The sequence below is a fragment of the Garra rufa genome, chromosome 17 (assembly GCF_049309525.1).
Source record: "Garra rufa chromosome 17, GarRuf1.0, whole genome shotgun sequence".
Classification (NCBI taxonomy): domain Eukaryota; kingdom Metazoa; phylum Chordata; class Actinopteri; order Cypriniformes; family Cyprinidae; genus Garra; species Garra rufa.
The window spans coordinates 27104724-27118115 of record NC_133377.1 but is presented as its reverse complement, the minus strand read 5'-3'; the positions used below and the strand labels follow the sequence as shown (position 1 = coordinate 27118115).

General features: G+C 37.3%; 1 protein-coding gene and 6 non-coding genes across 7 annotated transcripts; 4 read left to right on the top strand and 3 right to left on the bottom strand.

The window, feature by feature from the left end:
• Positions 1-962: 962 nt before the first annotated feature.
• mapk15 (mitogen-activated protein kinase 15) lies at positions 963-12760 on the bottom strand. The gene is made up of 14 exons (XM_073821354.1): positions 12692-12760; positions 11968-12066; positions 11757-11786; positions 10188-10278; positions 9905-10035; positions 9650-9813; positions 9429-9568; positions 9248-9305; positions 8993-9130; positions 5175-5280; positions 4477-4594; positions 3422-3528; positions 3128-3271; positions 963-1313 (listed from the first exon to the last, which is right to left on the bottom strand). Exons 1-14 carry the CDS (start codon positions 12758-12760, stop codon positions 1128-1130), a joined length of 1581 nt encoding a protein of 526 aa, XP_073677455.1. The 3' UTR covers positions 963-1127.
• Positions 6367-6439, bottom strand: trnaa-agc (transfer RNA alanine (anticodon AGC)). Its single transcript has one exon. It is a non-coding gene; the product is annotated as a tRNA-Ala (tRNA).
• On the top strand, positions 6969-7040 carry trnap-ugg (transfer RNA proline (anticodon UGG)). The gene has a single exon. It is a non-coding gene; the product is annotated as a tRNA-Pro (tRNA).
• On the top strand, positions 7295-7367 carry trnaf-gaa (transfer RNA phenylalanine (anticodon GAA)). Its single transcript has one exon. It is a non-coding gene; the product is annotated as a tRNA-Phe (tRNA).
• Positions 7504-7575, top strand: trnaq-uug (transfer RNA glutamine (anticodon UUG)). Its single transcript has one exon. It is a non-coding gene; the product is annotated as a tRNA-Gln (tRNA).
• On the top strand, positions 7690-7761 carry trnaq-cug (transfer RNA glutamine (anticodon CUG)). Its single transcript has one exon. It is a non-coding gene; the product is annotated as a tRNA-Gln (tRNA).
• trnaa-ugc (transfer RNA alanine (anticodon UGC)) lies at positions 7916-7988 on the bottom strand. Its single transcript has one exon. It is a non-coding gene; the product is annotated as a tRNA-Ala (tRNA).
• Positions 12761-13392: the final 632 nt, after the last annotated feature.

The window sequence follows — 13392 nt, the reverse complement described above, 5'->3', positions numbered from 1 at the left end:
GTTCAGAGTTTCTCAGTGAACATTAGTGAGTGTTGAGAGTGAGAAATGGGCTTAAAAATTAAATGAAGTGAAATGCTATTCTAGGCAACTAATTTAGTGTTAAACTATGCCCTCTCCACGTCCTGTAGTAACTCAATGTATTGTAGAAATATTTGTGTAATGGGGTTCTCTATTGTTTGCATCATTCAAATGATGCAACAAAGTAGGCAAATGACCTATGGAAATAGGAGACTTGGGCCCGGTTTCGCAGACAAGGCTTAAGCCTAGTCCTAGACTAAAATGTAAGTCTGAGTTGTTTTAACTGAAATAAAATTGCACTGATTGATTTTAAAATATATCAGTGCCTTTATTTTGTCTCAAGATGCACACCAGTAATGTTTTTTTCTTAGCATGTTTATAAAAATTACTTAAATGTCCTAATTGAACTATGGCCTAATCCTGGCTTAGTCTAAGTCCTGTCTGGGAAACCGGGCCTTGATGCTCAGCATGTTATCTTTTGAAATACTATATTTCATAATATTTCTACTTGGTTCATTTCTGAAAAAAAAAAGTATGTCCCCCAAATATAAATAAGTAGTGGTTCTCAACTAGGGGGCCTTTTTTTTTTTTTAAAGAAAATGACCAATCGTTTCACTAGATTAGACTCTAGTGAAACGACAAATTTAGACCTTCAACCCATTGGCCACCATTGAAGTCCACTATATGAAGAGAAATCCTGGAATGTTTTCCTCAATAACCTTCTTTTTGACTCAAATAAGAAAGACTTGAACATCTTGGACAACATGGGGGTGAGTAAATTATCATAAAATTTTCATTCTGGAAGTGAACTTCTCCTTTAAGCCAAGAACATAGACATACACATTTCATAGATGTTCTCTACATGTTTAATAAATGTTTTCACCACATATTTACAAACAAGAAGTTGACACATGAATTTAAACTGATGAGAAAAAAAGTTATTGGCAGCACTAATCTGGGATTTCCACAATAACGATACTTTACTTCAGAGCATGTGATGAGTGTGTAGTTGTCTCGTCATGTGAAATCCATCATTTCTATTGATCTGGGAGATTCCAATGAGCATCTGTCTGCCTCATGATGTCTCCACTAATCTCACACTTTACACCTCAGTTGCAGTTCCTAAGTAGTTTGTCCAGTCCGCTTTTGCTGATAGTCCCATACGCCTGAGAATAACTCCCTAGTTTGGCGCGGGGATCACCGGCTGCAGAAACATTCGAATTGCTCTGGAAGACCTTCTTGCTGAACCTTGGAGGAACCTTGGCATCACGTGAATGCGAATTAGACCGCTGGTTCTGTACAGGGGGATATTAAGATATTATTAGGAGGAAAAACATACAGTGCCTTGCGAAAGTATTCATACCCCTTCAAATTTTTTATGTTTTGTTACGTTGCTGCCTTATGTTAAACTGTTTTAAATTACTTATTTTTCAATACATCAATATACTGGTTTGTAACCTCTATGCAAATGTATTTGAAAACCTAAATGATTCCATTGCATAAGTATTCATACCCTCAGGAGCATTCATATTGCTTATAGATGTTACTACACTTTGTGTGCAGGTAACCTGTGACAAATTCAATTGGGAATTATTTGGAAAGGCACACACATTAAAAGGTCTAACAGCTGAAAATTCATCAGAGCAAAAAATAAGCCCTAAAGAAAAAAAAGAGACAGGATTGCTGCATTGAAGTTTCACAGAAGCATATAGTCTCCATTACCCATAATGGAAAAAGTTTGAAACAACCACAACTCTTCCTAGAGCTGGCTGCCTAGCCAAACTGAGCAATTGATGGAGAGGAGCCTTGGCTAGAGTGGTGACCAAGAACCTGATGGTCACCTCCAGTTGAGCTCAATGATCATATATGCAGATGGGAGAAACTTACAGAAGGACAAACATCACTGCAGCACTTCACTTATCTGGGCTTTATGGCAGTTTGGCAAGACTCAATCCTCTCCTCAGTTTAGACACATAAAACACACTTGGAACTTACAAAAAAGCACCTAAAGGACCCTCAGACTGTGAGAAGCAAGATTCTGTGGTCTGATGAACCTCAATTCCGAGCATCATATTTGAAGGAAACCATGCACTGATCATTACTTGCAGAGCACCATACCGAAAGTAAAGTGTGCTGGTAGCAGCCTCATACTATGGGGCTGTTTTTAGCAGCAGGGACTGAGGGACTTATCAGAGTAGAATAAAAGCTCAATGCACCAAAATGTTGAGAAAGATTCAATGAAAACCCAGTCCAGAGCATTCAGAACCTCAAACTGGGCAGAAGCTTCACCTTCCAACAGGGCAATGACCCTAAGCACACAGCAAGAGTGCCTTATAGACAACTCTGTGAATGTCCTTGAGTGGCACAGCCACAGCCTGGGCTTGAACCCAATCAAACATTTCTGGAGAAACCTGAAAATGCCTGCCAGACCCCATCCAAGCTCACGGAGCTTGGGAGGTTAAGAGAGGAGGTAAAGAATAGCAGATAATTGGCAAATGTTGATGTGCAAATCTTGTTGCATCATACCCAAAAAGACTTGATGCTGTAAAGGTGCTTCAGCTAAGTACTGAGTTAAGGGTATGAATACTTATGCAATGTACTTATTTCAGTTTATTTATTTTTTTAAACAATTGACAATTCTGTCTTTGCATTGTCATTATGGTGCATTGAGTTTAGATTGATGTGGAAAAAAGTCATTTAAAACAGTTTAACATAAGGCAGCAACATAAACGTGAAAAAAATGAAGGAGTGTGAATATTTTTGCAAGGCACTGTAAAGCATATCAGATTTATCATTATTATCATAAATAATGAAGGTGATCTAAGGTGCAAAAACGAAAGAATGCACACTCTAGAGCAGATGGCAGAAAGACCTCCTGATATGTGTCAAAACTGAGGGGGATTCTAAATATGGCACTGCTTTCTGTTTAGTTACATACACAGCCTTAACCAATAAATTGTGTGGGCAGACAGAATTTCCCAGGTTAAAATAAAACAAAAGTCACACCGGTCACATGGGTTTTATGCAAACTGGAAACATGTGGTTAAATAGATGGTAGCTGTGACTTGTGAAACATTTTTGCCACCCCAAAACACAAAAGGCCACTCACCAAGCGAGCAGAGGTTACACATAACCCAGGGGAAACAATAGGTTCATCCTTGCGAAGCAGGGGATTATTTTGGGGCTGTGCTAGTGTGAGAGAAAAGGAATTTGTACGTGCCACAGGGGCGGAACGACCTCGCTGGTCTACACCCTGATGGAAAGAATCAACAAATGAAACATTTGAAATGTACATCAAAGGTGTTAACAAAACAACTGTACCATATTACAATTTAAAATGTCTTTAAAAGTTAAATAGACAACAGCTTATTTAAAATAAAATGTCAAAGAGAGTAGGATGTACCATAGACCCATTAGCACCATCTGTAGGCAGTACACCTCCAGTATCTTGAATCCTCCTCCCAATCCGCTGAGAATGAGATGGGTAGTGCTGCGGTTTGACTAAACCATCTGGAAAATAAATAGATAATGCTTTTTATGACAATCCAATGAGTAATATACTAGCATTATAAAGTTTGTGGTCTGCAAGAGTTGTTTTAATGCTTTTTAAAGAAGTCTCTTATGCTTCACCAAAGCTGTATTTATTAAATCACAAATACAGTAATATTGTGAAAAATTATTACAATTTAAAGTGTCTAATTTAATATATTTTTAAATGTAATTTATTCAGCATAATTATCCAGTCTTCAGTGTCACATGATCCTTCAGAAATCATTCTAAAAGTCCATTTTGATTCATTTAACGCTCCTTTGCTCAATAAAAATATTAGTAGTATCCACCTTATTCTTTAACTTAGCCTATGGGCGAGACTTCCGGTTCATTAGCCACTACAGGGAAACATTGAGAAGAAACAGTAAAACTGTTTGCACTACAAACCAGTGTGTTCATAATTAAGATAATATGTTAAAATAATATGGTAAGACACACAGATTTTCAATATCAAGCAGCAAAGCAGGTTTTGTACAGCTAAAAATAGCTGGATGAGGATGAGACCGGCAGCCAAAGCCATACAATTTAATAAATAAGGTGGATAGTTGTAGAATATCCTAAAGTAATGTTTATTTGATCAAAAAAAGATGAAACCAGGACCTTCAGTGACCAAAGCCATGTCTGCGTTGCACATAATTTAATGTATAAATGTGGTAATTGAATGTTATTGTACAACCACTATTAAACAGAACTCACTGGGCATGTGTGTGATGGGGTTATAAGAGGTTTTGACCGCACTGGGGCTCATTGCTGGGCTGGTGCTTTCAGGAGCTGATTGTGTTTGCTCAGGCCTACTGAGAGGTTTTGCAACAGCTGCTCCAGTTCCATTAGAGCTCTTCTTGTCATTAGGAGATTTCCTGTCATGATCTCCATCCACACCACGCTTGCCTTCTCCTTGAGAGGGAGCACCTGTTTCATTGCTTTTGTCCATTCCACTGTCCCCATTCACTTCTGCGGTCTTCTCAGATTTATGTCTGAAATCAGGTCGTTTTAGCATCTGCCGACAGGCTCTTTTTTCCAGGATCATCTTTTCCAGGAGAAATAAGAAAGATGAAAAATAAAGTTGTTTTTAAGCATTTGCTAATATATTATTATTGCACAAAATCATTCAAAGGTTTGAGTCGATAACATTTTTCTAATACTTTCAATTATTTTTAAGGCTACATTCATTGAATCAAAAATACAGTAAAACAGTAATATTGCAAAATATTATTACAACGTAAAATAACTGTCTCTATTTGAATATTTTTTAAGGTGTAATTTATTCCTGTGATGGCAACGCTGAATTTTCAGCAGCCATCACTCCAGTCTTCAGTGTCACATGATCCTTCAGAAATCATTCTAATATGCTCAAAGTTGAAAACACTGTTTAATAATGACCTCAAACTATTACATTTCAGTGACTAATTATTCATGCGTAGTCAATGTGATACATTTTCAGAAGGAAAGATTTTTGTCACTGTGACACAGCATTTGTTAATACAACACTGAAATCATATGACTGTGGACACTCACAACATTATGACTGCTTGAGGCAAAGCACGAGACAAAGGGCAAAATACATCTGTGAAAAATGAGAAAATGATGAATGGAAAGTTTCCACTCACCTCATAGAGTTTGTTTCTGTACTGAGTAACAGAGAGTTGGACGTCATCGTCCACTGGTAAAATGACATCATAGACCAAACTAGGCTCTCTGGCTGGGTTGTGAAATCTTGCAGGACACATGGAAAGAAGATGGACATTTTTAGAACATTTGTGACCCTGGACTACAAAACCAGTCTTAAGTAGCAATAGCCAAAAATACATTGTATGGGTCAAAATGATCGATTTTTCTTTTATGCCAATAATCATTAGGATATTAAGTAAAAATCATTTTCCATGAAGATATTTTGTAAAAAATTTCTACCATGAATATATCAAAACTTAATTTTTGATTAATAATATGCATTGCTAAGAACTTCATTAGGACAACTTTAACGTGATTTTCTCAATATTTTGATTTTTTTTTTTTGCACTCTCAGATTATATATTTTCAAATAGTTGTATCTCAGCCAAATCCATTGTCCTTTCCTAATAAACCACATCTCAATTTATTCAGCTTTCAGATGATGTATAAATCTCAATTTAAAAAAAAACCCTGACCCTTATGACTGGTTTTGTGGTCCAGGGTCACATTTATGTTTTTAGTTATTTATTTATTCATATAACAACAATGTAATAATTCTAAAACACAAGCCACATATCATTATGATTTACAGTAGACATGAAACACCAACTTTAGTAATGATATATTTGCAAGAGAAAAGGAGAAGGCTGAGACATGATTTTTATCAATCTGGATTTGACTGGTTTGAATACCTTGATGAAGAAAATTTGGATAAATAAATATGTTTGTGCAAGTATATGTCAATATACTGTTTGCAACTGTGCTATGGCATGCATCTTGGAAATGGAATAAAATAATTAAAAAGATTTGTTTACCTAAATTGCTTTTATTAAGGTCAAATGCCATTATTAGAATAAAGAACAAACATAAAATAAGAAAAAAAGAACTGGCATAAAATAGTGCCTAAATACAGTAGTTCACCCAAAAATGAAAACTGTGTAATTACTCACCCTCATGTCGTTCCAAATCTGTAAAACCTTCATCTTTGAAACAAATTAAGATGTTTTTGATTAAATCCCTTTTGACAGCAGTGGGCCCCAAAGGCTCACGCAACTGCGAGGGTACGTTTCGCACCGCAAAAAGCGCAGTCTGTCTCCTTGGGGACGTGCGCGTAAAAGGGCAGGAGCCCCTTGGAGAATGCGGGCATCGATCCCGCTACCTCTCGCATGCTAAGCGAGCGCTCTACCATTTGAGCTAATTCCCCTGGCCGCAGAAGGCAGAATCTTCTCCCTGTTAGGTCCACCACCATTATTAAATCCATTCAAAGGCCCACTTTCATTCCTTTGCCTTTGACCTTGTCTCGAGGTGTGTCATTTCTTCCATGGCAGTTCATTTTTTCTTTCTTTTGTTGTTGCTATTTGTCTTCTTTGCTTTTGGTTATTATGATCGCCGCCAACTTGTTTGTTTTTAGACTCATTTCTTCTAATGCTTGCTTATTTCATTCAGTGTTTTTAATGTTGCTTTTTGGGCTTTCTTGTTGTTGTTGCTTTATTACAAACGATCCACTTGGCTTTCACAAGATTGTGATCCTGTTTCAGAAGTGACTGTTGCGGTCAAGTAAGTCTGCACCCCTGAGGACCGTAACAGGGTGAGTAGAGCAGGGCAGAAACAAGTTTCTCAGAAATCGAGGTGCTTTTTGCCACAAGCGCAGACTTCCGGATGCTCCCTGCATTCAAAGCCACGTGAAGAGCGACGCTCGAGGGCAGGCGGCCGTGCACCAGCTGCGTGAGCGTGGCTCATTGGTCTAGGGGTATGATTCTCGCTTTGGGTGCGAGAGGTCCCGGGTTCAAATCCCGGACGAGCCCGTGGTCAGGCTTGGTCCTGAAGCTTTTCTGCCTGCTAAGGGGCCCACGAGCAGTCAGCAAATTTTGGGGAAATTGGGCAGACACCTGGCCAGAGCCAAGTTGGTTAGAGCGTGGTGCTAATAGCGCCAAGGTCGTGGGTTCGATCCCTGTACGGGCCAGCGTCTTTTGTTCTCTGTTAGCTCGTCTCTGCTCTTCTCTCAAAGAGACGGGTGGTGTCACGTAAACCCCTGCAGACCAAACCGTAGGGGGATGTGGCCGAAATAGCTCAGTTGGGAGAGTGTTAGACTGAAGATCTAAAGGTCCCTGGTTCAATCCCGGGTTTCGGCAGATGCAGCTTTCTTTTGTCTTTTGGTCGAAGGTGGCCAGTGACCAAAACTCACTGGGATACAACCCCTCGCTCTGACTGGTTCCCCATAGCCGCAACACTATCTACCTCCAGGTCAGCTGTCAAAGAGGCGCTCGTGGTTCCATGGTGTAACGGTTAGCACTCTGGACTTTGAATCCAGCGATCCGAGTTCAAATCTCGGTGGAACCTGCGTGCCTTCTTGCGGCAGATAAAAACAAAAAAGGCTCAGCTTTGTTTTTGTTGCTGGTGAGCCATAAGCAACTTCTTCTTTGCTTTCCTCTGAGCAGCGGCCTCTCTCGTCAAGGTTCCATGGTGTAATGGTTAGCACTCTGGACTCTGAATCCAGCAATCCGAGTTCAAATTTCGGTGGGACCTGCTTTTGCCACGAATGTGCGCAGGGCCCGTTCTGAGAAATCCTTTTGACAGCAGTGAGCCCCAAAGGCTCACGCAACTGCGAGGGTACGTTTCGCACCGCAAAAAGCGCAGTCTGTCTCCTTGGGGACGTGCGCGTAAAAGGGCAGGAGCCCCTTGGAGAATGCGGGCATCGATCCCGCTACCTCTCGCATGCAAAGCGAGCGCTCTACCATTTGAGCTAATTCCCCTGGCTGCAGAAGGTAGGATCTTCTCCCTGTTAGGTCCACCACCATTATTAAATCCATTCAAAGGCCCACTTTCATTCCTTTGCCTTTGACCTTGTCTCGAGGTGTGTCATTTCTTCCATGGCAGTTAATTTTTTCTTTCTTTTGTTGTTGCTATTTGTCTTCTTTGCTTTTGGTTTTTATGATCGCCGCCAACTTGTTTGTTTTTAGACTCATTTCTTCTAATGCTTGATTGTTTCATTTAATGTTTTTAATGTTGCTTTTTGGGCTTTCTTGTTGTTGTTGCTTTATTACAAACGATCCACTTGGCTTTCACAAGATTGTGATCCTGTATCAGAAGTGACTGTTGCGGTCAAGTAAGTCTGCACCCCTGAGGACCGTAACAGGGTGAGTAGAGCAGGGCAGAAACAAGTTTCTCAGAAATCGAGGTGCTTTTTGCCACAAGCGCAGACTTCCGGATGCTCCCTGCATTCAAAGCCACGTGAAGAGCGACGCTCGAGGGCAGGCGGCGGTGCGCCAGCTGCGTGAGCGTGGCTCGTTGGTCTAGGGGTATGATTCTCGCTTTGGGTGCGAGAGGTCCCGGGTTCAAATCCCAGAAAGGTAGTAAAAACATCATTAAAATAGTCCATGTGACATCAGTTATTCAACCGTCATTTTGTGAAGCTACAAGAATTCTTTTTGCGCACAAAGACAACAAAAATAACGACTTTATTCATCTATTTCTTCTCTTCCCTGTCAGTCTTTGACATGTAATCATGACAGTACCACACATGCATCTATGCAAAGTCAAATTTTATCCGAAATATCTTCATTTGTGAAGATGAACGGTCTTATGGGTCTGGATCGACATGAGGGTGAATTAATTGATGACAGAATAAAAATTTTTGGGTGAACTATCCCTTTAACATTATACTTTCTGGTTAATTAATAGACATTCATCACTTGTCAACTGGTCAGTTTTAATTTCATGTTGACAACATTAAATAACTAAAGAAAATGAAACTCACTTGGACACGTAAGGGTGCTGCAGAGCTTCGTCTGCACTTAGTCTCTTGTCTGGATTGAAAACCAGCAGGCGCTGCACTAAATCAAGGGCATCAGGTGGCACTGATGCCGGCAGAATTTCATCCAGTGGCACCTGCGGTCTAAATACACAATCACATTAGACATGGTTATTATGTCAGCAGTTATCATTCAAGTTCAGCTAAACAACTATAGAGAGAACAAATGAAGACAAACTGTTAAATATTAACTTTACATACCTAAGCAGCATTCTCTGAATCACAGAAGCCCCATACTCTGATCTGATGGCCAACACATCTACAAAAAATGACACACAGTCCTATTAGCAAAGCTTGGTTTGTTTTCTTAAAAATTAGTAATAAATGAAACAATCTATAACTCTTCATGGCTGGTTATTTTAGTTGTAAAATACAAACTCACCCTCTGTAGAAGGATGTGGAATGGCGCTCATGATTTTTTCAATTTGATTAATGGTAGATGTCCCGGGGAAAAGTGGCTTGCCCAGGAGCATCTCTCCCAGGATGCAACCTATGCTCCACATGTCTACACCTTTTGTGTACCTGCAGGAAATATATGACCCATTATCATACATTATCAACATTACAATATGTTTGAAACAATACATTTTGAGGGTCACGCACCTACTGGATCCCAAGAGAATTTCAGGGGCTCTGTACCATCGTGTTGCCACGTACTCTGTCAAGGCAGGATTCACAGCATCCTCTTGGATCTGGTACAAGGATCTTGCCAAGCCAAAGTCGCATAGCTTCACAAAGCAATCTGAGTCTAGTAAGATGTTGGATGGCTTTAAGAAATACAAATACAGCAATTACTTAAACCAAACTGGTTTAGATTAATTCTGTTACCATGAAGAGATGTTAAAAGGTGTGAGGTACCTTTTGGTCCCTATGAATGACATTGCCTGAATGAAGGTATTTTGTTGCTTTAAGAAGCTGGTACATAACATAACGCTTATGAATGTCTTTTAGTAGACTTCCTTTCTTTATTACTGCATGTAGATCTGTGTCTGAAATTAAAAGAATATTTGGTGTGAATATAGTATAGACAAAATCACCTACTGCCACCATCAACATAATAATAATTAAATCTTATGTCAGTATCTTGAAAGTATAAATAGTGCAATAGGCTTCAGGAAAGATCATACAAATGGTCTCTTACCCATGAATTCAAACACAAGGTAAATGTCTTTGTCATTTTGGGCTCTGATGACGTTAAGTAATTTAACTATGTTAGGATGATCCCCAAACTCCTGCAAAAGGGAAAAAAAGTTTGATAATATGCCTTAACAAATCAACACTTTGTTATTAATATAAACTACTGTTTAAACGTTTGGGGTAAGTTGATTTTTTTTTTTTTACGAAAATAAATTAATACTTTTATTCAGCGAGACTAAACTGACCAAAAGTGACAGTAAATACATTTATAATGTTACAAAATATTTATATTTCAAATAAATGCTGTATAAGTAGAATACACTGTCAATCAAATTTTTTTTAACAGTAAGATTTGAATGTTTATTAAAAAAAAAAGTCTCTTCTGCTCACCAAGCCAGCATTTATTTGATCCAAAGTACAGCAAAAACATTACAATTTTGAAATATTTTTTTACTATTTAAAATAAGTGTTTTCTATTTGAATATATTTTAGAATGTAATTTATTCCTGTGATCAAAGCTACATTTTCAGCATCGGTACTCTTCAGTGCACATGATCCTTTAGAAATCCTTCTAATATGCTGATTTGCTGTGCAAAAACATTTTATTATTATTATTATTATTATTATTATTAATGAAAACAGTTGAGTACATATTTTTTGGACTCTTTGATGAATACAAAGATCCAAAATAAATAGATCTGAAATAAAAATGTTTTTGTAACAAAGAAATAGCTTTTTTTGGGGTGATAAAGAGATTTAAATTGGTACAAAAGATTTCTATTTTAGCATTTTTAATGCTGTTCTTCTGAACTCTCTATTCATCATAGAAACCAGAAAAATTGTACTCAACTGTTTTTAACATAATAATAATAATAATAATAATAATAATAATAATAATAATAATAAAATGTTTTTTTTGAGCAGTAAATCAGAATATTAGAATGATTTCTGAATGATTTCTTAAGGATCATGTGCCTAAAGTAATGATGCTAAAAAGTCAGCTTTGAAATCCCAGTAATAAATTACATTTAAAAAATATATTCAACTATAAAACAGTTATTTTAAATAGTAAAAATATTTCTATTTTTTTCTGTACTCTGGATCAAATAAATGCAGGCTTGGTAAGCAGAAAAGGCTTCTTTAAAAATATTAAAAATCTTACTGTTTAAAAACGTTTTACTGCTAGTGTATAAGCAGAACAACTGCTTTCAACACTTAGAATAATACATTTTCTTAACCACAAATTTAGCATATTGGAATAATTTCTGAAGGACACTAAAACATTTACTAATAGCTGCTGAATATTCAGCTTTGCAATCACATGAATAAATTACATTTTACTGTATATTAAAATAGAAAACAATTATTTTAAATTGTAATATTGATCAATTTTACTATATTTTTTAACAAATAAATTCAGCTTGGTGAGCATAAGAGACTTATTTCAAATCTTTACCAACTTTAAATCTAACCAACAACAAACCCTTAAACAGTAGTGTAAATATGGACTGAAACATGAATATTTGGTCAAAGGGCAATGGTCAAAGGTTTGGTCAAAGGGCAATATTCTTACCTGGAGGAACATAATTTCTCTGAATGTTCTCTATGGGAAAATGCAGAAAAGCATTTAAGTATGCATTTAAGACAGTACAAAAAATGAATTTAATAACTGTACAGTATAGCATAGTATAGATTTTTGATTCACTTAGTATAGTATAGTATAGTATTCATTACTATATAGTATAGTAATAAAATCTATCTTAGTATTGATTTCATTCTCTAACCTGAGCATCAGTTCGATTCCTAAAGGCATCAAAGATTTTCTTCACAGCGACAGTCTCTCCTGTTTTTCTGTCCACAGCCTTCCAAACAATTCCATATGCCTGTGAAATGGATTAGAAAGTGCACCGTAATAAAATTATAGTTGATTGAAGGAAAACATACAGTGCATGACTTAATGGGCAGTTGTCAAGGAAGGGTTGCCATGAAACCCTCATTTAATTCATTTGTGCTCACTGCAGTTTCCATTTATTTACTGGAGTGACAGACAAGAGATCATGAAGTCTACAGAACCTTTATTTACTGACTGCCATTATTAGCAGTTCAAACTGTTTTCCTATGATGTTTACTGCCATTATTAATTCTAAAAGTGGCCTTCTTCGGGCAAACATAATTTATATTAGGATTTTCTATTTTGTAGATTACATTTTTATTTAAAAAGTGACTTTTTGTGTTTACTTCTTGAAGGATTAAACAGAAATAAACTGCATAAATCACAAGGTTAGTACCTCAGCAACTACAGTACAGCAGTATATGCTTACTATATTGTGCAAAACAATGAATGATAAAAACAATAGGTGGGATTTCATCCAAATTATTACTAGAATTGTATTTAGGATAGTCCAGATATGAGGCTGATGCTCAAATTCATGACCACAATCAACATAACAGCAAATACAAGCTTTAATGGCATTTTAAACACAAAATAACAGTAAATGAACAGCTTACCCCTTTCCCAAGTCTTCTCTTGATTTCATACTTCAAGGTAATGTGTTCTTCCACCTCTGCGATGTTCATTCCGTCTGCTTCCTGTTTTACCACTTAAAATGAATTTGAATGTGTTTTGGTCATGGCAGGAATAAAATCCCAGCTGCTTGAGGAATACAGGGTTACCACAAAATAGATTTATTAAGTAAAAAACTGAAAACAAGATCTTACGAATTAACTCCACTACCTAGGAGTTAACTTTTCCTAAGAGATATGCCGAATAACAAATCTAAATACGAATTTATCACGAGTTAATCTTAATCACTATTGACCCTCCAAACATTAAAACGGAGTTACATAAAGTGTAAACACGACCTGTTGAAAGCAAATGTTGTCGTTGGATTTCACCATTGATATCTGTGTTACGCAAAGTTACGCATCGCTTGGGTTTGTAATTGTTTGTCGCTATGGAGACCAAAGGACGCAATCTCTTAAAGGAGCCGCATGTTTCCTAAAAGTGCTGTTACATTAGCGAAATTTGTGTATTGTCAGTAATATACTGATGTATGAAGCATTACATACACAGAATTTACTTTCAAACCAAGCAGCTTTCTCTTGGTCAACACCGTGAATGACCAACTCGAACCTCTTAGGAAATTTGCATTCGCCAACAAAGTCGCCGAAAAAACGATAAATGTAACTAACCGTTCATACAGTGTTTC